Source organism: Rana temporaria, chromosome 3 (assembly GCF_905171775.1).
Source record: "Rana temporaria chromosome 3, aRanTem1.1, whole genome shotgun sequence".
Classification (NCBI taxonomy): Eukaryota; Metazoa; Chordata; class Amphibia; order Anura; family Ranidae; genus Rana; species Rana temporaria.
The window spans coordinates 198,648,388-198,673,331 of record NC_053491.1 but is presented as its reverse complement, the minus strand read 5'-3'; the positions used below and the strand labels follow the sequence as shown (position 1 = coordinate 198,673,331).

At 41.9% G+C, this 24,944-nt stretch overlaps 1 protein-coding gene across 1 annotated transcript in view; it reads right to left on the bottom strand.

Annotated features, from left to right (window-relative positions):
* NTN4 (netrin 4) overlaps window positions 1-24,944 on the bottom strand; it is a 170,197-nt gene that overhangs the window by 128,671 nt on the left and 16,582 nt on the right. Inside the window, exon 2 of the mRNA XM_040344110.1 lies at window positions 13,477-14,006. Coding sequence (XP_040200044.1) covers window positions 13,477-14,006 — 530 coding nt within the window. The remainder of the gene's footprint in view (window positions 1-13,476; window positions 14,007-24,944) is intronic.

Sequence of the window (24,944 nt, the reverse complement as noted above, 5' to 3'; positions counted from 1 at the left end):
CGGTGCAGCGCTCACTGAAAGTTGCCCTGACATGACAGCGGCAGCCTTCCAGTTTGTGCAGTTTTCTTCTCCTTGTGCTCTATGTAAGTGTCCAGCAGTTCAGCCTGAGCACTGTGAACAGACTGGTCTCAATGTGTGCTGTGCGCTGTGCTATGGTGTCAATGGCTGTGCAGTTGTGTGGATCTCAGCGCTGGATTGTACTCCCTCCCGCTGTGCTGCACCTCCTGTCCTCACTGCCAGCCTGAATAAAAGGGGGAAGTGGGGACATGCAAGCAGGGAGCCGCACACACAGGCTCCTGATGATGAGATGAATGGGAGAGAGAAAGAGAGAGGATGGATGGGAGTTGCAGAGGAGACAGCAAGAGAATGGGGAAGAGACCCAGTTCTAGTGCCCTGTCCCTCTGATCTGCCCCCAGTGCCCTGTCCCTCTGGTCTGACCCCAGTGCCCTGTCCCTCTGGTCTGACCCCAGTGCCCTGTCCCTCTGGTCTGCCCCCAGTGCCATGTCCCATTTTGTTAAAGTTGTTGTTGGTAATATTTAATTTTGTAACTTGATTCTGCATAAAACATTTAACAGTGTCATTCCATGAGATAATCTTCGAGGGCGTGTTTACGGGTGCAATTAGGCGCAGGGCAGTGTATGAATTAGGTGGGGCAACTGGTGGCGAGTAACTCTTGAGGCCTGGCTAGTAGCTCAGGACTTGAAATTTTGAGCCCTGACCTAATTAGTAAATAAATCCATCTGTGTGTAATTGAATCTCAGTATAAATACAGCTGTTCTGTGAAGCCCTCAGAGGTTTGTTAGAGAACCTTAGTGAACAAACAGCATCAGGAGTGTAAAGCATGTTGAGGTCAGGAGATTGTGAAGGCCATGGCAAAACCTTCAGTTTACGCCTCTTGATGTAATCCCCCGTGGATTTTGAGGTGTGTTTAGGATCATTATCCATTTGTAGAAGCCATCCTCTCTTTAACTTCAGCTTTTTCACAGATGGCATTAGGTTACCATCCAAAATTTGCTGAAATTTTATTGAATCCATTTTTCCTTCTACTCGTGAAATGTTTCCTGTGCCACTGGCTGCAATACAACCCCAAAGCATGATTGATCCACCCCCATGCTTAACAGTTGGACAGAGGTTCTTTTCATTAAATTCTGTGCCCTTTCTTCTCCAAACGTACCTTTGCTCATTCCGGCCAAAAAGTTCTATTTTAACCTCATCGGTCCACAGAACTTGTTTCCAAAATGCATCAGGCTTGTCTATATGTTCATTTGCAAAGTTCAAACGCTGATTTTTGTGGTGAGGACGTAGAAGAGGTTTTCTTCTGATGACTCTTCCATGAAGACCATATTTGTACAAGTATCTCTTTATAGTGGAATAGTGTACCACAACTCCAGTGTCTTCCAGATCTTTCTGGAGGGATCGTGCAGTCAAACGTGGGTTTTTAATTGCTTTTCTCACAATCCTGCGAGCTGTTCTGTCTGATATTTTTCTTGGTCTTCCAGATCTTGCTTTAACTTCCACTGTTCCTGATGACTGCCATTTCTTAATTACATTCCGAACAGAGGATATTGACATCTGAAAACGCTTTGCTATCTTCTTATAGCCTTCTCAAGCTTTGTGAGCGTCAACTATTTTCAGTTTCAGTTTTCTAGACAACTGCTTAGAAGAACCCATGGTGCTGATTGTTGGAGCAAGGTCAGATGAGTCTGGGAATTTAAAACCTTTAAAATTGACATCACCTGGTCTTCCCAGACGATGATTGAGAACAATCCATGACACTGGCAGGTCTCAGCTTTGCAAAGGGGGCAGTGCATGCGATAAATTCTGCAGGGTGCCCAAACTTTTGCAGACGCCATTTTTTTGTTTTCTGTAATTTTGAAAGTGTAAATGATGGAAATAAAATCTAACTTTTTTTTGACATATTATAAGAATGTCTAATCTGTAATTTGATGCCTTTTGGAGATTTTTCCATCTTTCCTTGGCTTCGTTATGCACATTAATACAAATTTTTACCAGGGGTGCCCAAACTTTCGATCCCCACTGTATAGTTATTTATTATATTATAATTTATGATTTTGTTTTTCAATTTTTATCATACCCGAGATGTCTACTAGACTCTTGTTCGGACAGATTTAAGTGAGTTATTCCTAAGAATTACAGGCCTACAATGTAAAACGCCAAATTTCCTTGCAAAATAATAGTACCGCTTTCAGCACCTAAAATCTGAAATAATCATACCGCCAGGGAGGTTAAAGGAGAATTAACCAAAAAAAAGTTAATTAAATCCACAAGGACTTTTGACCACTATTATTCCTTTATATTGGCTTTTAAAATGTACAAATGCAGCCATTTACAATTTGGATGACAAATTTTGGCACTGGCAAACACCTTTTGAAAGATAAAAAGTGCATTTTATATACAACTAAATAGATCAGACCAAAATGAGGGGGAAAGATGGACAGAGGGACATTGCTCCAAATCAGGGACAGTTGGGAGCTATGAGTATTCCTCCCACTGAGTACTTCCTAGGATGGCCAGCCAGTTGAACAAAAGAAAATGATTTGATTCTCCCATCAATATATTCAATGTTGATGGGGGAATCCCTTTGTGAAAAATTTGATGCAGCTCTGCATGGAAACCAATCAGCTTCCAGGTTTTATTGCCAAAACCAAAACTGAACAAGTCAGAATCTGACTGTGTGCCATGCACAGCTGCACCATATTCAGAATGAACCAGTTTTAGTAAATCTTCCCCTTAGTGTTCTGAAATTTGAAAAGTACACACTATAGAAGGATGCATTTTTTCATATTTCATGTCAGAGGTTAACAGTCACTTTAATTATTTAACTTAACTGGTCATTTAAACATGTCAGGACAAAACCCAAAACAAATTACTTCTAGAATGTGTGCAGAAAATGATTGGCTTTCTGATAAAAGTGCCCAGCACTGGCTTTTAGGCTAGATTGACACCCGTGCAGTTTTAGTGCTTTTTGCATTTTGCAGATTTGCACTACAGTCGCTTTAACATGGTTTCCTATGGAACATGTTCTCTAGTACAAATCTGCAAAATGCAAAAAGCACTAAAACTGCATAGGTGTGAATCCAGCCTAACTAAAGTTTCATATGGATGTGAACCTGCTAGCAACTGGGCTATTCATTCAGCTGTGTATGTTGAGATTTGACCTTTAAAATCAAATTAATATCAACGAATAACATTACATTAATAAAACAAAATATTCCTGTAATATTTTAAGTTTATCATACTTACATAAATGAAAATGTGTTTAGTCCTGAACATAACAAATAAATGAAATTTACTTAAAGCGGGGGTTCACCCTGTTAAAAAAAAAAAAAAATGTTTTTTTTTATTAGACCATTACATTCGGCATCGTAGCGCGAGCTACGGTATGCCGGTCTTACATTTTTTATCCCCGTACTCACTGTGCTATGGCTCATTGAAGATTCCGGGGAATGGGCGTTCCTATGGTGAGAGAAGGTGATTGACGGCCGGCCCTGGCACGTCACGCTTCTCCGGAAATAGCCGAAATAGGCTTGGCTATTCACGGCGCCTGCGCATAGCCTGTGCGCAGGCGCCGTGAAGAGCCGAGACCTACTCTGGCTGTCTTCGGGGAGCGTGACGTGCCAGAGCCGGCCGTCAATCATCCTCCCTCTCCATAGGCACGCCCATTCCCCGCGGGAGTCGGATTCTTCAATGATCGATAGCACAGTGAGTACGGGGATTAAAAATTTAAGACCGGCATACCGTAGCTCGCGCTACGATGCCGAATGTAATGGTATAATGATGTGAAGGAGGGTGAACCACCGCTTTAAAAGACTATTTGAAGAATTAAAGGAGTTGTAAAGGGAAAAAAATGTTTTGCTCAAATCACTGTTTACAGGGTATAGAGACATAATAGTTAACTGATTCCTTTTAAAAACGATTAAAAACAATCATATAATGTACCTTTAGTTTCAGTTTCGTTTTTGCATGTTATCCTGCCTCTGTGCTGTATAGAGCCATAGAGAAGTGAGGGTTTTGAAAACGAAACTAGAAGCTCCCAGTACTGTGGTCCAAAGGAAACAGACAACCAGGAGGTGTCCAGAACAGAGAACAATTACAGAAACATCAGAGCAAAAACAAACAATGAGGACATGAAACCAGGACTGCAGTAAGGTAAAGGAAGCTATTTAGCTAAAAACAACATTTCCTTTAGTGACCCTTTAAGCTAAAGCACTGCAGGCACTTGTTTCGAAATAAAAAAGAATAATTCATAACTCTGGTGTTATAACAAGAACTAATGATATCAATGGAATGTTAAACTGTAACATTCAGGCAAACGTTAATTTATTCTTTATAGATAACATATCAGTGAAATACTGAAATACCCAATGTTCTCTGGTTTTGTACATTGTGTAGTCTGTAGGAAAATCCAAATTCCTGGACATGTGGACGCCTCATCAGCTACACAAAGTGCCACAGCCATTTGTAAAGCCTTGGCAGTCCCTATTTGTAAACAAAGGCAAATTAGCATTTGTTTAAGGAAAATAATTATTTTACTTTCCCTGGCGACAGCTTTATTTTTTTTAAAACTGAAAAAAACAGCCTTCCTCCAAGAGTCATTTTGTTTTTAAAATAAAATGATAGACTGCGTATTTTGTATACCACTATCAAGGCTATGATAAGTTTTAACATCAGTGATATTTTTAAAAACCTTAAAGCTGAGCTTTGGACAGTAAGGGTCCTTTCACACGGGGCAGATCCGTGTGCGGGCTCCGCTTTGCTCCGTCGATCCCCGCTGAGCAGGCAGATGACAGGTCTGTCTCTGCACACTGTACAGGGACCCACCTGTCAGAGCGCCGCTCTCCCCTATGGGGGATCGGATGATGACGGACCGTAGTCCGTTGTTATCTATTTCGATCTGCCAGATGGATGCAAAAGTAGGGTTTCCCTCCATCACACTTTGGCAGATCGGAGCGGGTCGGATGTCGGCGTGCATGTCATTGCTAACACCCGTGGCTCCATAGAGGTGCATGGAGCGCCCTATCAGATCCACCTAAAAAACTGACAGGCTCCATTCACCCCTGAGCGTATTGATTTACTGGCGTTTTAAAAAAAAAAAATTGCAGCTTTTTTAAAGCATTTTAGAAGCAGTAGTACATGCATTTTACATCTTCAGACATTTTTGTTTAGCCAATAGAAAGCACTAGGGGGGGAGGAGAGGGAGTGGAAATTTGGGGCAGAGAGCTGTAATTGGAGCAGAAAACGCCCATTGAACGCTCAAGTCAGGCATTTCCATTGAAGTGACTGGCCTCAGATGATACACAGAGATGAAACCACTCCTCTTACAGAAGTTGTACCTGTTTATCTGAATTTGTCTCTAAATCCATTCAAAATGCAGAATATACAAAGCTTGTTTGAGAGTTCAGAAAAAAAGGTGTCAGAAAGCGGAAATTACGCTCTTTTTTTAAAATAACAAACATGTTATACTTACCTCCACTGTGCAGCTCGTTTTGCACGGTGTCCCCGAATCCTGTCTTCTGGGGTCCCTCGGCGGCTGTCTTGGCTCCTCCTCCCAAAAGCTTTCCACCTTCATGTGAGCGAGCGAGCATGGTGGAAAGCTTTTGCGGGCGCGCTCCCATGATACAGCGGCGGGCATAGCCGCCGACTGTATCACTCAGCCCCGCCCCTGGTGCGGCGTGTCATCGGATGTGATTGACAGCAGCGCCAGCCAATGGCTGCGCTGCTATCAATTCGTCCAGCCTAGCCAATCAACGGCCAGGCCGGGAACCGAAGAGGATCACGAGGACGCGTGCAGGATTTTCGAGGGGTGAGGTAAGTAAAACGGGGGTTCGGTACCATCGGATGTTTTTTCACCTTAATGCATAGGATGCATTAAGGTGAAAAAACATTTACCTTTACAACCCCTTTAAAGTTGGTTGGAGGGAAGGGACATACCCCCGTTCACACAGCACACAGGAACAGAACCGAGGCTGTCAATCAGCTGGAGATCCCTCCCCATCACCATTTTTCTGTTGTTGTCAGAAGTGATGCATGCTAAAAGCAAGAGGAACAAAGCAGCAGACAAAGGTGACACTAATGCCGCGTACACACGATCGTGTTTTTGCCCGGCCAAATCACATCGGAATTCCGACGGAATACCACCGGAGAAAAATAGAACATGTTCTATATCATAACTCCGATGGAATTAATCGGAATTTCCGATGAAAAGACTCAGATGGGGCTACACACGATAGGAATATCCGATGGAAAAAGTCCGTCTGACTTTTTCCATCGGAAAGTCCGATCGTGTGTACGCGGCATAAGGCTTCATGTACACGGGAGGTTTTTACAACCTCTCCTCTTGCCAGATAGTAACCAATGTTTAAAATGCCCGTTTTGCTGCGTTTACCTGTCGCATTTAGTGGCGTTTTGCCGTGTTTGCATTTTGAAGTGTTTAAAAAAATATATATCCAAATAGGCAAAAATGAAAAATGCCTGTAAACAAAATGAAATGAAACAAAACTTTTAGACGCGTTTGGCACTTGAAATGCCTGTAAACTCAGCTTCTAAATGCAATTTTTGCTTTCCAAATAATGCCTCTAAACTCAACTGCCTAGAAACAACTGTAAAGGACCCGGTGTACATGTACTGATAAGATAACAGAGGAGAGTTCAGGGGCAGTTGAAAAAAAGCCTAACTGCTCCTAAAGTCTGTTTATCAGCAACAATGTACATGAGGCCTTAGTGCTCTTAATTGAGACAAGTAAACACTGTAGAGGGATATGTTTTGTTAATTTTTTCATGTCTGAGGCTTACAACCACTTTAAATATTAATGGGGGGGGGGGGGTAGCTAGGAAGTGGGAGGAAAGCAGCCAGGCAATGGGATGTATTGTAAGGCAAAGTCTTCCAGACCCAAATCTGCCTTATAGCTCATATCTCTAAACTCTTTCCTACACAACTTGCTACACTCATGCTCATGCTCTTACGAAAATTTGAATCAAAAAGGTCATTTTCTGAGCTTGTTGCATTTTTTCCTTTTAGGTTATTGTCCAAAAAAATTACCATTGTTTGGCCAAATAAAAATAAAAAAATGTTTCCTGCAAGCCACTTACTAGGTTCTTCTTTCCAATTTTTATATGTATTGAGAATCATGAATTATGTAATCTGCAGTTAATTCATACAGCAATCAGCCAGAGACTGCCCTGTGTTAACTAACAGACGGCTCTCTTTGTAATAATATTGGCAGGTGTCCCGATGAAATTTGGCTTGATAACCTCGTTGACAACTTAATATGACTAATACCCAAAAAATTATGCTGACTTTGCTAGACTCCTTAGCTTCTATAAACCTATTATACAAGGACCTCAACACACATCAAAACGTTTTGTTCCTGAACTAATCTAATCCCATTTAAAGCAGGCTTCTCACATGCTGTTTCAATCTGTGTAACTATAGAAGCAAAAATGAGAGATATACTGTAACTAGTTGGCTCCTAAAGGAAAATGTCACCTTTAGCGAAGTTGTCCTTTAACCTCCCTGGCGGTATGATTCTTTCAGAAAAAACATGCTGAAAGCGGTACCATTATTTGCAAGGAAATTTGGCGTTTTATATTGTAGGTCTGTCATTTTTAGAAATAACTCACTTAAATCTGACCAAACAAGCTTCTAATAGGCATCCCGGGTATGACATTTTTTTAAAAACAAAATTATAAATTATAATATAATAAATAATTATAAATAATTATAACAAATAATAATATAATTATAATAAAAATTATTCAATAATGTAATCAAATCAAAATCACTGAAATTTGCTCAGTTGCAGAATTGTCGCTGTCATTTCTTTTTTTTTTTTATGACGAATTTCCCCACAAATCGCTATGACACAATTCTGCAAGTGATTATAATTTATTATCGCTGTTTTTTAGCTGATCTAAAACTATTTTTGACATAAAGGGACACTTTTGGTTGCTATGGACAATCTACAGTTTGCAGGGAGAAAGAAACGTTTTTATTATATAAAATGACATGCATGACACAGGACAGACCACTAGGGACAAGGGGGGTGTGTTTTTTGTACATACAGTACTGTAATCTATAAGATTACAGTATACTGTATGTATAGTGTTTGTTTACTTTTTTGAATTTGGCGCCGTTCTCCGTCCCCGTGCGTCGTAACGTCGCAGGGAACGGAGATCGGCGTCACACGGAGGCACTGTGTGAATCGAGCGAGGTCCCGCTCGCTCACACAGCGCGGTGGCATCGCTGGATCCAGGGACAAGGTAAGTAACTTTGCCTGTGGATCTAGCGAGGCAAGCCCGAGTCTGACTCGGGGTTACCGCTCTCAGCAGGAAAATCTAACCCCGAGTCAGACTCGGGAACACCGCCAGGCAGGTTAATATATCCCCCCCCCCCCCTGCCTCAGCCCAACTGGGATTATATTTACACTCAACCCCCCTTCACAGATCTTTCCTATGACATAATCCCACTTGCCCACCCTTTATACTGTACATTAATGGTGTGGCCCCACTTATTTTCACTGAGCCATACACAGAAGCCAACACGAGTATAGTTGCACATGGCAATGGATGGAGCTGCGGAACACATGGACAGAATGAAGAGGAGTGGGCCAGGAACACATCAGATGAAAGATCTCTGGATCAGGGCTAAAGATAAGAATTACCCAAACTATGCTACCTTCGTAGGGTGGGGGGGATCATTCAAGTAAAATGTCACTAAAAGTTGTCCTTTTACCACTTCAGGACTGCCTGCCCGCATTGCACAGTGGACAGGCCACTCCTACAGGCACAGATACATACCTGTACGTCACTCCCTGCTGCTGGGTTTGGGGAGCACGCGCACACAAAGCAGAAGAAACAAATAGATTTTTAGAAAAAAGCAGCACATAACACACATATTAACACTTGTTATGCACATGCTTAACCCCTGGATGTTAACCCATTCCCAACCAGTGTCATTAGTATAGTGACAGTGTATAGTATTAACACTGATCACTGTATTAAGCTCCAATCACACTGCTGCGACTCCGGATCCAACTTGTGAGACCCCAAGTCGCGTGACATGTGAAATCCCATTTTAGTCAATGAGGTGTCCTAATTAGCACTACTGAAGTTGCCCCGACTTTGGAAAACGTTCCTGTACTACTTCTAGGTGACTTCTATCCACCTTGTGCCCAGAGACTTTAATGTAAATTGCCTTCAAGTTGGATCCTTAATCTTAATTGATGTGATTTGGATCCAAGATTATGGGAAGATTACACAGACATTCCCTGGAGTTGCTTCAAAGTCAGGCCAAAGTCGCCTGTTAAAGTCGCACTTTCAGGTCGCGGCAGTGTGAATCAGGCCTTAGGCCCCGTACACACGAGAGGATTATCCGCTGGAAACGGTCCTCCGGACCGTTCCCGCGGATAAATCCTCTGGCGGATTTTGATCTGATGGTTGTACTAACCATCAGATCGAAATCCGCGCGGAATCCATCCGCGGTGACGTGTCGCGCCGTCGCCGCGATGATGACGCGGCGACGTGCGCGACGCTGGAAGATAAAGACTTCCACGCATGCGTCGAATCATTACGACGCATGCGAGGGAGAGGAGCGGATGGATTGATCCGGTGAGTCTGTACAGACCACCGGATCAATCCGCTGGACAGGATTCCAGCGGATAGATTTCTTAGCATGCTAAGAAATTTATATCCGCTGGAAATCCATCGGCCGGAAAAATATCTTCGGAAAAATATCCGCTCGGACGTACACACCACCGGATCTATCCGCTGGAACTGATCTGCGGATAAATCCCAGCAGATAGATCCGGTGGTGTGTACGAGGCCTGAGTGTCACTGGTGATGTCAGTGTTAGTTAGTCAATTCCCACCCAGCATCAGTTGGTGTCAGATTGTCCGCTGCACTATCACAGTCCCACTTTAAATCGCTGTTAACTTACATTACAAGTATAAAAAATTAAATAGAAAATTCAAATATACAGTGTCTCACAAAAGTGAGTACACCTCTCAATTTTCTTTTTTTCTATATTTTATTATATCTTTTCATGTGACGACACTGTCAATTTGCTGTCCCCTCAAAATAACTCAACACACAGGCATTAATGTCTAAACCACTGGCAAAAAAAGTGAGTACACCCCTAAGTGAAAATGTAAATCTATTTTTAGCGCGCTTTACCGTTGTTTTAGCGGCTCTTTTCAGCCGCTAGCAGGGCGCTTTTAACCGAAAAAGGGTTAAAAGCAACCGCAATCGCTTTGCGGGCGCTTAGGCAGCGCTGGCCATTGATTTCAATGGCAGGGGCGTTTTAAGAGCGAGGCATGATTCACGCCAGCTGATGCTTCTTATGAACAGCACATTTCAAAATGTTTGAGTAACTTTTATCAATCAAAACATAACATCTCGAAACGTATTTAATTAATTAGACTTTAGGTATGCAAACTACTAACTCCAATTAGCTTTCGCGAAAGTATTTAGTCTATGGGTTCACATACTTTTTCCTACAGCACTGGGACTATTTACTTGGTGTGTTCAAGACATGAGAAATTTTAATAGTTTGTGTGTTCTCAGCGTAAGCACATTTTGTTTGTTAGACTTATGAGGATGAGGATCAGATCACATTTTATGGCAAATTACTGCAGAAAACCCATTAAAGGGGTGCTTATACTTTTTCTTGCCACTGTACCTCATATGATAAGCCATCTCATGCTTCTTCTGAATGGGTTTACAGCATCCTGTCATTCTGTACTAAGCAATACACCTATATTTAGGGCAGCACTGTAGCTACAGAAACTGAGATTCTGGCTTATTCAGGGAGCCAGCTGTGCTAACCATGTGCACAGGCTGCACGCTGAGATGAGTCCAAAGGAGCTAAGTAGGTATGCTGTGTTGTTAGTCAATTTAAAAGTAGCCTTTTAGTAAAACTTTAAAGTGATTGTAAAGTAAATTTTTTTAATTAAAGGGGTTGTAAAGGTAAATGTTTTTTCACCTTAATGCATCCTATGCATTAAAGTGAAAAAACATCCGACAGTACCGCCCCCCCCCCCCAAACCCCCATTTTACTTACCTAACCCCTCGAACGTCCCGTGCTCGTCCCTGTTATCCTCCTCGGTTCTCAGCCTGGCCGTTGATTGGCTACACTGGATGGATTGAAAGCAGCCATTGGCTGGCGCTGCTGTCAATCACATCCAATGACGCGGTGCGCCGGCCGAGTGATACAGTCGACGGCTATGGTCCCCGCTGTATCACAGGTGCGCGATTGCAAGAGCTTTCCACCATGCGAGCTCACTCGCATGAAGGTGGAAAGCTCTTGCGGGGGGGAGCCGAGACAGCCGCCGAGGGACCCCAGAAGACGTGGATCGGGGCCACTGTGTGCAAAACGAGCTGCACAGTGGAGGCAAGTATAACATGTTTGCTATTTAAAAACCAGCCGCCGCAGTTATACGATGGCAGGTCGGCTCTGCTGGCGAGATCACGTAGCTATACGTCATCTCTCTCAGCAGCCAATAGGGGCCCCCCGCTCGTCCCTGATCCTACAGAGCGAGAACCGGGAGCTGTGTGTGTAAACACACAGCTCCCGGTCCTGTCAGGGGAGAAATGACTGATCTTCTGTTCATACAATGTATAAACAGCGATCAGTCATTTCCCCCAGTCAGTCCACCCCCCCTTCAGTTAGAACACACCCAGGGAACATACTTAACCCCTTCCTCGCCCCCTAGTGTTAACCCCTTCCCTGCCAGTGGCATTTGTATAGTAATCAATGCATTTTTATAGCACTGATCGCTATAAAAATGCCAATGGTCCTAAAATGTGTCAAAAGTGTCTGAAGTGTCCTCCATAATGTCGCAGTACCGAAAAAAAAAACGCTGATCGACGCCATTACTAGTAAAAAAAAATATTAATAAAAATGCCATAAAACAATCCCCTATTTTGTAAACGCTATAACTTTTGCGCAAACCAATCAATAAACGCTTATTGCAATTTTTTTACAAAAAATATGTAGAAGAATACGTATCGGCCTAAACTGAGGAAAAAAAAATTTTTTTTATATATTTTTGGGGATATTTATTACAGCAAAAAGTAAAAAATATTCATTTCACTGTTATTTTTGTTTATAGTGCAAAAAATAAAAACCGCAGAGGTGATCAAATACCACCAAAAGAAAGCTCTATTTGTGGGGAAAAAAAACGGATGCCAATTTTGTTTGGGAGCCATGTCACACGACTGCGCAATTGTCAGTTAAAGCGACGCAGTGCCGAATCGCAAAAAGTGGCCCAGTCAAGCTGCTTGCAATGGGGCAGACATGTGGGCTCACTTCTGAGCTGGGCTGTGTATGTACATAGACACACACAGCATTCCCTGCCTCAACACCTTTAGATTTTAGAGCCACTTTAAGTGATAGATATTTATTGCAGTTTAGACTGTACATAAATAAATATAGGTTTCGGACACAATATTTATTTTTGCATACATTTTAGCAATTATTATCATATTTTAAGACGTATATTTCCTTTTGTAAACCAGCTTAACCTACTTCAAGAATCTTCAAGAATAATTTAATTTGATAAATTAGTCTGGTAATGGGATCTAACATGCTGAAAACTTTACCATTATGCGCACTGTAAATATTTTATTATTATAGGTGTTTATATAGTGCTGACAGTTTACGCAGCATTTTACATATACAGTATATTGTACATTCACATCAGTCCCTGCCCTCAAGGAGCTTACAGTCTAAGAGGTCCCAAACTCACATTCTAGGACCAATTCAGACAGGAGCCAATTAACCTACCAGCATGTCTTTGGAGTGTGAGAGGAAACTGGAGCAAAGCCAACGACCCCAGAGCTGCCAGGCAGAAGTGCTAACAACTTAGCCCCTGTGCTGCCTATTACAGAGAAATTAGACTGGATCATGCAATGACTAGAAATAGCATAGGAGGACTGGTAAATTGGACTTGGCTCATAAAGTTACATGCATATCCTACATAGAACATTCAAAAAAGAAACTGACAAGTAGCGTCAGCTTCCTTCGCGATTGCATATGGCCTATATAGTTGCGTATGTCACAATGCAGTTGAATGTATATCAATTTCCATAATATCCACTATCTGACAGATGTCGCTACAGCTTTTCATTAATAACTAACTATCAAAAAAGCGGATAAAGCTGGTGAACCATCAAATGTGCTTCATCTGCTCTCTTACAATAATCCCATGTTACTGTAAACATGTAACAGATGCTGTGGCAATACAGATTTAAATGTGTGTTGCCTTCTAAATGATAAACAGCTGCCCATGTTACAACCGAGAATAATATTCCTATTAATATTTAATAAAAATGAAATTAAATAAAGCTATAATTTATCAAGACTTTGTTGGCTCTTGGTGTTTCTATGGCATCAGCTACAAGGATAGTGGTAGAAAAGCATCTTTGTGCTAATTATGTTTTCTTTGCAATGCATACATACCTCCCCTCCATTGCATGGAAGAACATGTGAATATCGTGACGTACAAAGAGCTCCTTTCTCATGAACATCATCTTCCATCTGAAAGGTTGTCGTACAGTTTGTAGCAAAGTATTTATATGGACGCCACGTGAGGCCAAAGTCCTGGGACCTCTCCAGAATCATGGCTGCAGGTCTAGGAGACTTGAACACCATGATCAGATGAGTAAAATAGAAAGCAGATTCCAAATTCAGCTGTATGATTTCTCGCTGAGTGTCCCTTGCTGACTGCCACCACGTGCGTGGTATTTTGAAAGCTGAGTCTGCCATTGCAGAGGAGGGGTGTGAAAATCTGGGCACCACAGCATTGCACTTGTCACATTTTGGCTCTGAGCAAGTTCCATGTAGATTCTGATTATACATACAGTACAGTTCTGTACCATTAATGCCACAAGTAGTCTCTGTCCATAAGTGCCGGCCAAGAGCTAAATTGCCCATTCTTGGGTTACAAGCTTTATCCCGATGAGATCCAATTGTAGCCATAGTGCTAAACCCTGTAAAAAGAAAAATAATAATAATATTCAAATTTCTGCAAGCTAGTCATGAGAGGTATTTTTATGAATTCAGCTTTTTAAAAACACAAATCTGAAATGCACATTGTAGCCTGTATAAAAAAAAATAGCTCCCTCTTTCATGGAGTATAACATGTGATTTGGGCACAGGAACATAGACTATTAGATTGTGGGTATAGCTGCCAGCAAATTAGGTTAGCCTTTGACTGCATGTGAATGCTTCTTTGACTTTAAAATTGCAAAATGGAGCAGTAATAAATCTAAAAGGCTAGTTCAATTAATTATTGCCTCGAGCCTATAACGTCTCAAGCATCTGTTGGTGTTGAAAGTAGGATGCAACATATACCGTACTTTCTGTACTAGAATTTAAAACTGCATTAAACACAAAACCAAAAATGTAAACATGTTGCAGATTACCAATCATTAGATGTGGTGACTGTATTAATTGTATTAACAAAAAATAAAAAACCCTTTACTGTAAAAAAAAAAAAAAAACCCTGCAGTGTTTAAATACTACCAAAAGAAAGCTCTATTTGTGGTAAAAAAAACATTTATAAAAAGTTATATTGGGTACAGTGTTGCATGATCGCGCAATTGTCATTCAAAGTGTGACAGCGCTGAAAGCTGAAAATTGGCCTTGGCAGGAAGAGGATGAAAGTGCCCTGTAGGCAAGTGGGTAAATATTAACTATTAGTATAGAACATTGGGGCGACTATGACCTAGTACAAGTATATTCCACTGTTAGATCATTTATAATTTGAACAGATTGTTGTTTGCTATTCACATTGTTTCTAATATTTTAAGTCTTCTAAGGCCGCGTACACACGATGGAAACGATGAAAACGGACTGAAGTTCAGTTTCATCGGTCCAAACCGATCGTGTGTACGGCCCATCGGTCTGTTGTCCTTCGGAAGAAAATTAGAGAACTTGCTTTAAAATCGAACCGATGGACGGCTTACCATCGGTCAAAACCGATGGTTAGTACACAAAAGCATTGGTTCAAAACCCGCGCATGCTCAGAATCAAGTCGACGCATGCTTGGAAGCATTGAACTTCGTTTTTTTCAGCACGTCGTGTGTTTTACGTCACCGCGTTCTGACCCGATCGGTTTTTGAACTGATGGTGTGTACGCACATGAGACCATCAGTCTGCTTCAGCGGTGAACCGATGAAAACGGTCCGTGGGACCATTCTCATCGGATGGACCGGTCGTGTGTACGCGGCCTAAGATCTACCAAGGTATTTACATCAGGGCTTGACAAATTTTCTTGGAATCTAGGAGCCAGCTAAAAAGTAAGGAGCCAGGAACACGCTCCATCCCGCTAAGCATGCGTGCAGAAGCGAACGCATACGTGAATAGCGCCTGCATATGAAAGTGGTGTTCAAACCACACATGTAAGGTATCGCCACGATTGGTAGAGCAAAAGCAACAATTCTAGCCCTAGACCTCCTCTGTAACTCAAAACATGGAACCTGTAGAATTTTTTAAATGTCGCCTATGGAGATTTTAAAGGGTAAAGCCCTGTACACACGATCGGTTCGTCTGATGAAAAGGGACAAATGGACCGTTTTCATCGGACAAACCGATCGTGTGTGGGCCCCATTGGTTTTTTATCCATCGTGAATTTTTTTTCTTTTGGTTAAAAAAACAATAGAAAAAAACGATCGTCTGTGTGGAAATCCATCGGTCAAAATCCATGCATGCTCAGAATCAAGTCAACGTATGCTCGGAAGCATTGAACTTCATTTTTCTCAGCATGTCGTAGTGTTTTACGTCACCGCGTTGGACATGATCGGATTTTTAACCGATGGTGTGTAGGCAAGACTGATGAAAGTCAGCTTCTTCGGATATCAGATGAAAAAAATCTATCGGATTAGATTCCATCAGACGAACCGATCGCGTGTACAGGGCATAAAAGTTTGTCGCCATTCCACGAGCGGATGCAATTTTGAAGCGTGACATGTTGGGTATCAATTTACTCGGCGTAACATTATCTTTCACAATATAAAAAAAAATTGGGCTAACTTTACTGGTGTCTTATTTTTTAATAAAAAAGTGAATTTTTTCCCCAAAAAGTGCGCTTGTAAGACCACTGCCCAAATACGGTGTGACAGAAAGTATTGCAACGACTGCCATTTTATTCTCTAGGGTGTTAGAATAAAAAATATATATAATGTTTGGGGGTTCTAATTAGAGGGAATGAGATGGCAGTGCAAACAGACAGGTAAAGCTCCATTAGCATTGCTGGTTGTCTTGTCATACCAACGGCCACCACAAGATGGCACCAGAGAACAGAAGGAAGCATAGGCCTGCAGAAGGGCGCAAACCCGCGGCCTCAATTACCGGCCGGCGCGGCCCAACGCGATTGCGTGGAGGGGGAGGTGGGGGTGCACGGAGACACAGGATACCCCAGCTGTGCCGCGCCTGGTCGCTAATTCTAGTCGCAATGGCAACCTGGTGCCCGATATTTGTCGAAAACCTGATTTACATCAGGTTTTACAGTTTTTAGAGGCATTTCAGCCAACAACAGAACTGAATTCATTCAAGAAGGTGCTCAAAATTCACTGGGAGATGTTAAATAGCCAAGTCCTTGCTCGTGGTATAAAAATTGGCATATGACTGATAAAAAGAAGCTAAGCAACGAGTGCATATGTATAATTTACAAGAATGCAATTCATCACCATATTCCCAAAACAAGATTTTCATGTCTGATTAAAATATTTCATATAATACAACTGGAATACTGGAGACTTTTTTTTACCATTTTACTTTTAAATATCAGTCTCTGTAGAACTATATGTTGTTTCTTTCTTAAAGTTTTCATTGTAAATCAGTGGCAATAAGGTTAACTACTAATATGCAAAAAATGTGTAAAATCACCTCCTGCTGTAAAACTTTTTCTGGGTCACTGAATTTAGCATTTCCCTCATCCTTCTATACTGCAGATATTTCACAAATATGACCAATGCATAGGTGTTAAACATCTACATGAACCTGTGCAGTGTATTTTCAGCTTAGACTGTTTCAACTTTCTCCAAAGTGATAAATGAGAAGTCTGCATAGGTCTACTCTTGTGTAACCTAGGGCAATTGTATAATGAGCATTCAGTGCACATTTCTGAACACTTGTTACAAACATTCCAGCTATGCAGACTGCATATTTATCTACGTCACTTGTATGTCCTCTTGGTATGTTTACTGACAAGTTGGCCTTAACCACTCTACACAAACTTAAAAAGCTTTTAAGCAATAAAAGGTAGGTGCTTAATTTAACTTGAAAAATAAATGTTCATTATTAATAAATGTACATTGTTGAATATATATTTGCTTTGCTCTAAAAATCCAGGGCTTTGCAGTATTCCTCGAAAACAAAATTATAACAAGTTAGGCATTTATAAGTACCATATTTAATCCCGTATTCCTTACAATAAATGTATTATTTTTTTTTAACCACTTCCCATCCCGGCAATTGTAAATTGACAGCCACAAGGTGGCTCTACAATGCCGGGAGGATGTCATATGACGTCCTCGGGCCTCCCGGCCGCTGGGGGGGCGTGCGCGCGCATGCCCGCCGCATCACTCAGGTGCCGATGCACGTGCCTGGCGGCCGCAATGTCCGATAGGTGCCTGCGATCTGCAGTTACAGAGCCAGGGACGTGGATCCCTGTGTGTAAACACAGAGATCCACGTCCTGTTGGGGAGAGGAGACCAATGGTGTGTCCCTTGTACATAGGGACACGATCGGTCACCTCCCCCAGTCAGTCCCCTCCCCCCACAGTAAGAATCACCTAGCAGGGAACACATTTATCCCCTTGATCGCCCCCAAGTGTTAACCCCTACCCTGCCAGTCACATTTATACAGTAATAAGTGCATATGTATAGCTTTTTATGAAATTTTAACTCCGGCAGCTTTAGCTCCCACATTTCACCCAGCACTATGCCATCTCCTGATCTCCTCTCTGCTGTACACACTGGCAGGTAGGTACCTACACAGCACTGTGTGTATGGGGGGGATGAAGTGAAGGAGACAGAGGAGACACTTTTGAAGGGGGGGGGCAGAGCACACTACAGTGAGAAGAGAGGCATTGTGATGAGAAATGGACAGATGGCAGGCGTCATCCACCCACTGGCTTGTAAACAATTTTTGGGCAGTTTTTAGGCTTTTGGCCAAGACACCCCTAAAGAAACCTGAAGGCACCCCAGGGTGTCTGGGCACCCTGGTTGAAAAAGACTGGGCTAGAATACAAGAAATACAAGCACATTTTTACACCCACACAAGTATCCTAAAAAGTTACAGTGTAACTGTAGCCTATGCTGGGGAGGGTCCTGTTTTTGGATAGTTTGGGGGTTAGGGCCGCTGTCACATTTTTTTTTGCTATCCATGACCCTTATGGGCAGATTTACTCTCTCTATTGTCCTGATGAGCATTGACACTGGAACAGAAAGCTATGAGAAATCCAAATGTGATGGCTGTCAATGGAAGAGGAGGTGTGGGGAATCTTACATTGGAGTCAACTGTTCCAAAGTGATTGTAATCACTTTAAAGAGAGTTCTTTACACTTCTGACTGTGTATGCAGGACAAAAAGTTTAGTTGTTTCGAGGAAAAAGACAAGGGTTCTAACTATTTCCTATTTTATCCAAAACTTACAAAAATACCTTGAAAAAAAACAGATATTTGTGTAGAACTTCTTTGTTTGGCTAGACCAGGGGTCTCCAAACTTTCTAAACAAAGGGCCAGTTTACTGTCCTTCAGACTTTGGGAGGGCGGGATTGTGGTCATTGGAAGTAGAAAAAGGTCCTGATGTCAGTAAAAAGCAATGCCCCATCTTTCGTGTCAGTGGGAGGAATTGTGCCCCTTTATTGGTGTCATTTGGAGAAATTGTGTCCCATCATTGGTATCATTTGGGCCCCATTGTTGGTGTCATTGAGAGAAATTGTTCCTCATCATTGGTATTATTGGGAGAAATTGTGATCATTATTTGTGTCATTGGGAGAAATTATCCCCATCATTGGTGTCATTGGGAGAAATTGGGCCCCATCATTGGTGTAATTGGGCCCCATTGTTGGCATCATTGGGAGAAATTGTGACCCATTATTGGTGTCATTGGGAGGAATTGTGCCCGTTCATTGGTGGCGGAGGGGGGATTTCTGCCCCATTATTGGTATCAGTGGATGAAATAATGTATCGAGGGCCAGATAAAAGCAGGCAAAGGGCCACATCTGACCCCCGGGCCGCAGTTTGGAGAACACTGGTCTAGACCATTAATGTGTATGTACAAAGTATGGCACACAATGACTGTACGAGGATTTAGGTTACATTTTTAAATAATCAGTTCATGCATGGAACCATCAGTCACGCTCCCCCCACCTTATCTGTAGGGATAATGTTTAGATGGGATAAAATATCAACAACAGATGTATCTGCTTTTGCATAAAGCCGTAGCTGGGTAGAATTTCAAACTACAAACGAATGTTCTGAGAACTTTTGTATGATTTTTCCAAAGACTTTTTATTTGATGTCCTATCCAGGGTGCTGAATGTTCAGATTGACCCCTCCTCACTCCCCAGAATGTCAAGTTTGTTATAGATGGGGCTAACTAAGATCTAATTGTAATCCAATAAGGCAACCAAATCTTTACATGAGACAAAGGTGAATAAACAAACATGCATGTTTATTGCATACTCTACCATAAGGAGCCAGAACTTCCACCCATCATATCATGTTTATAGCTAAACCTATACTTGTTCCCTCTTACTTGCGGAGTGCAACAGTTACTTCAAGTAAATTATATTTTCTCTTTATGTGTTACAGCATATGCTACAAATACAGATAATACAGATTCTTGTTACAGTCTTCGGAAGTTTTAGCAAAATGGCTAAAGATTGTAACATGAACATAGCACCTACCATATTTATCGGTGTATACCGCGCACTTTTTTGCCCTTAACCACTTCCGGACCGCCTCATGTACATATACGTCAGCAGAATGGCACGGACAGGCACATGTACGTACGGTTCGTTTTTGTCCGCCCCCTCCGGATCGCTCCCCAGCCAATCCGCTTCCTCCCCCGCCCTCCTCCGCCTGCATTGTAAACACAGGCAGAGGAGGAAGTGATGTCACCGCTCCTCCCGCCGGACGGGCGGAGGAGCGGAGACATCACACAGTGAGTACAAAAGCACTACACTGACACCTGTACACATAGGCACACAACCCCCCCCCCCCCCGGTCACCCCCCGATCACCCCCCCCTGTCACACTGTCACTAAATAGCAGTGATCATTTACTGATCACTGCATTTAGTGTTAGTGTGACAGGCAGTTAGTGTCAGGCAGTTAGTGTTAGGTCCAGGGTAGCCCCCTACCCCCCCCATAAAGGTTTTAACCCCTTGATCACCCCCTAGTTAACCCTTTCACCCCCCTTTTGCCAGCGTCACTAAGCGATCGTTTTTCTGATCGCTGTATTAGTGTCGCTCGTGCCACTAGGTAGCTAGTTTTTTTTTTGTGGTTCGCCGCCATGTTTTTATAGCGTTAGAAAATTTATGGGGGTACCTAACGCTATAAAAACATGGCGGCGAACCTCAAAAAAAAACTAGCTTGTGGACTCTTTAACTTTCACAAAGACCAAATAATATACACCAATTTGTACTTATTTTTACCAAAGATATGTAGCAGTATAAATTTTAGCCAAAATTTATGAAGAAAAAATACTAATTTGCTAAATTTTATAACAGAAACGAAGAAAAATTCTTTTTTTTACAGAATTTTCTGGCTTTTTTCTCTTATAGCGCAAAAAATAAAAAACCCAACGGTGATTAAATACCACCAAAAGAAAGCTATATTTGTGTGAAAAAAAGGACGAAAATTTCATTTGGGTACAATGTTGCATGACTGAGTAATTGTCATTCAAAATGTGAGAGCACCGAAAGCTGAAAATTGGTCTGGTTATTAAGGGGGTTTAAGTGCCCAGTTGTCAAGTGGTTAACAAGACTAGTTTTGTTATGAATTCAACATGGGATTTCCTTTATACTAGCGAATCATATTTTCATTCTGTGCTGAATGAAGGCAATCTTGACTTTATCAGTTAATACACACCTTTCTTAAGGTATTTTGTAGTGACTTTCACATTTTTATGCACTTGTTCTACCTCTACCATATGTTGATGATATTTTATAAACAGATTAATGCTAAAGTATTTGTATATCATAAAGCATGCTGAGCATCCCTGGTGACCAGCTGCTGAGATAAAATCTATCAGTTACTAATAGATTCTATTGTTTCCTCTCTACTCCAAATATATTGACAGGCCTCTAAGGGTATGGAACAATAAAGAAAAAAAATTGCAGTATTAATGAGCAAGGCACAATGCCAACATACATAGTATTCAAATATATATGTCCTCCTATACATTCTTAATACTAATATAAAAATATGTCCTACTTCTGTTTTGCCACTGAGGGAGCTGAATCAGATGCATGTGTAATGCTGCATCTTACTGTCCGGACCCCAGTGGCGAAACCCCAGAGGGACACTCAGTGCACTTTCCTACACACCAGCACTACTTGGTGCCACACGCTACATGGTTACTTTTGTGCTTACAGATGGGACACACACAAAAGCAGCAGGAGGGGAGAATTGCAAGAAAATGGTGAGCAGGGGCCAGAGGGGAATAAAGGAGATGATCAAAATGTCAACTCACTCCTGGTAACAAGACTTCTACTCCCTCACAGATCCAGCCCGTCAACCACCCTGACCCCCTTTCCTGCCACTTACTCCACCACCCATCTTAATTACCCATCCCTGAACATCCATGCGACCCACCTTACACACCCCTTAGAGACCCCGATCACCTTCCCCACACCCCTTAAAGTGAATGTAAAGCCTCTCCTATACCCAGTGAAGTGAACAGTCTCAGATGATACACAGAGATGAAACAAATCTCCCTACATAAGTTTACATGTATATCTGCTGTCTTCATCTGTATATATCCTTTAGAAAGTGCTCTTCTCGTTAAAGTTTTTCTCTTCCTGGTTAGCACTGGGAGTAGATTATTGGCATACAGCCAAAACAGCTGATTGGAGGAAAGGCACACACCTCCTCTCCTCATAAAGGAAGGAAGGAATGTGCAGAGGTCTGCTCTTAGACGGCAAGCTGACTGCTAATCTATTTATTGTAACCTTCCCCAACACACACTTCTATCTCCCGTCTCGGAGAATGTGTGAGAAGTTATCAGGCTGATAACAGAGCAATAAACATCTACGGGAAGAGAAATAAGAAAACACTGTAGATATATATGTGCCCAGCTCAAATTTCATGAATGGGGTTTACATCCAATTTAAAGTCCCTTCTTGTCACCCACTTAAACCACTCCTTGCACAGTCTTCCCGCCCCCACCCACTTCACCCTTCCCATTCCAACGTCTATCTGCAACCCACCTCAGCCTCCACATTACAGAGCCTTTACATTACAAAGCCTCATCGCCACCCACATCATTCGCTTATTACAAAGCCTTATATTACTCTCCTCACCCCCCACCATAGCTTCCATGCCACTCACCTCATCCCCCCCTCCCATTTAAAGCCCTTCCCGCCACCCACCTACCTTCTCACATTGCCTACTTGCTACCAAACTCATCCTCCCACTTATAGGACCTCAACACAGTCCCCGACTTCCCACAACACCTTCCCACCGTACCCTCCAATGGTATCCGACCCCCTGCTTTACCTACATTAAAACCTGCTATACATGGATGGAAATGTGCCCAATTCAGCAGGGACCAGCTTAATTTTAATCCTTGTATGGGAAGGCTGATTGTACTCAAGTCGATCCATCAATCGATTTGGGTACAGCATGCGATTACTGCCAGCGGCTATGTAAATGTATTATGCTGGCCGGGAAGGCTCCCTGGGGCCCTCAACCTCTGGCAGAATACAATAGCGCTGCAGGAGGCAATCCTACATTAACACTGTGGTGGAAAAAAAGGAAATCGATTAATTTATGGCTTGCTTTACATTTTAGAATATCGGTAATATCCATGACCTTGGCTGTGCTGGAATGCACACTTGTGTTAGTATATATATATAAAAATAGAGGATAGGGTTGTCTAATTAAATACACACTTTTTTTTAAATACACACTTTTTGCAGCTACTAAACACGTTCCTTCGACATCTTTAAATGACATGAACACAGGAAAGTGTCCATGTATTACCAAAATGTAATAATATAAATGCTACATGCCATAGCACAATATGTAAAACATTTTTTCCCCCCACAAGTTTACCTGACTCACATATAAACAACTTAATTATCTAAAACTTTACTATTCTTTTTTACTTTGCATATTAAATATTCTATAGTTTATCTTCTTTATACATGTCAACAGAGTAATTACTTTTGATGTTGAGATGATCATTAATCCTATTTCCGTTAATACTTCAGCCTGTGTCAACTTCTTTTCTGACAGTTGTGATTAACTAATCCCCGACGCATCCTAAATAGGTTATAATCCCATGCTTTAGAGATAATCTCCTTTTCAAAGTTTTGGAATATAGTTTTCAGTCTTTCCAAAAAGATAATTTTTAATATGTTTCCTTGGTTTAAAATATATGTCACAAGCATGACCATAAAGCACTCGGGTTGCTGAGCATTATAATAACATTGTATATCTGAAGTGAAAATTGTTTCTACGTTCCTAATAGCTTTTTAGATGACATGTCAAACTGAATCAGTTCTAGAATGAACACATACCATACAAAATGTCATTCTGAACTTTTTTTTTTAAAACCACCTCAATACCGCAGTACGTATATATCTCTACCAAGTGGTCCCTGGCTCTTGGACAACTCTTTTGATAATTCTTTTCACTCCTCTGTCAGAAATTTTGCGAGGAGGACCAGGTTATGACCAGTTTATCGGCCCCTACAGTGCTCACTGGAACGTTCATAAATTTTGAAATCCTTCTGTAACCAATGGGATTAGTATGTGTTGCAATAAATAAGGTTGCAAAGGTCTTGAGAGCCCTTTTCTTTTACCCATCATGAGATGTTTATTGTGTGACACCTTGGTAATGAGACACCTTTTTATAGGCCTTCAGTTGAGTGTGTCTTGGCTTTCCATGCCTTTTTTCCCCTCCCTTTTTTCGTGTGTTCAATACTTTTTCAAAGTGTCATTCCATTTTATTACACAAAACTTCATATCTGAACTTATTTGCTTTGATTTCTTTGTATGTAAGGATTACATGGGTTGTTACTGACATGTGGTGAACATTTCATGTCAGTTGCACCTAGAAAAATGGTGATGCGTTCAATAATTATTTTACCCCCTGTATATACAGTATATTTATACGGCCTCCTATTGCGGTGGTTATACCAGGATCATGGCTGCAGTTACAGTTAGGATCCTGATACCATTCTATACAGCAGGCAATTCCCTACAAAGTAAAAGTGATCTGAGAAGCTACCCATAACACCGAGCAGCATGTTGGCTTGTCTTCCCAGCGGACGACTCAGGCTGAACAGGTGATGGGTGCTCTATATACAACACAAGCCTCCAATACACAGTGTCTCCTACAAGGCACCACAGCGCCAACACCGCAAGGAGAGCCGGCTCTGGGACACAGCTAGTTATGAGTGTGCCGCCAGTGCTGTGCGTACAGAGTATGAGAACAGCCCACAGCCTGTAATCTCTCCATTGTGTGCCTGCAGCATCCCTCTCACACTGCTGATCCCTCCTGGGAAGACTCTTTTTGCTTGTTCCTGAATTCGTGGCCTCTGGAGATCATATCCTTAAGAAGAAAATTTGGAGGGATTGGATGCCGCAGATATTATTTTACCTGACACCTGGAGGAGGATACAACAACCGCGTTTGGTGATCGGTATTCCTTGATGCACCATTAGACCCACTGGGGTCTTCCAATAAGGTG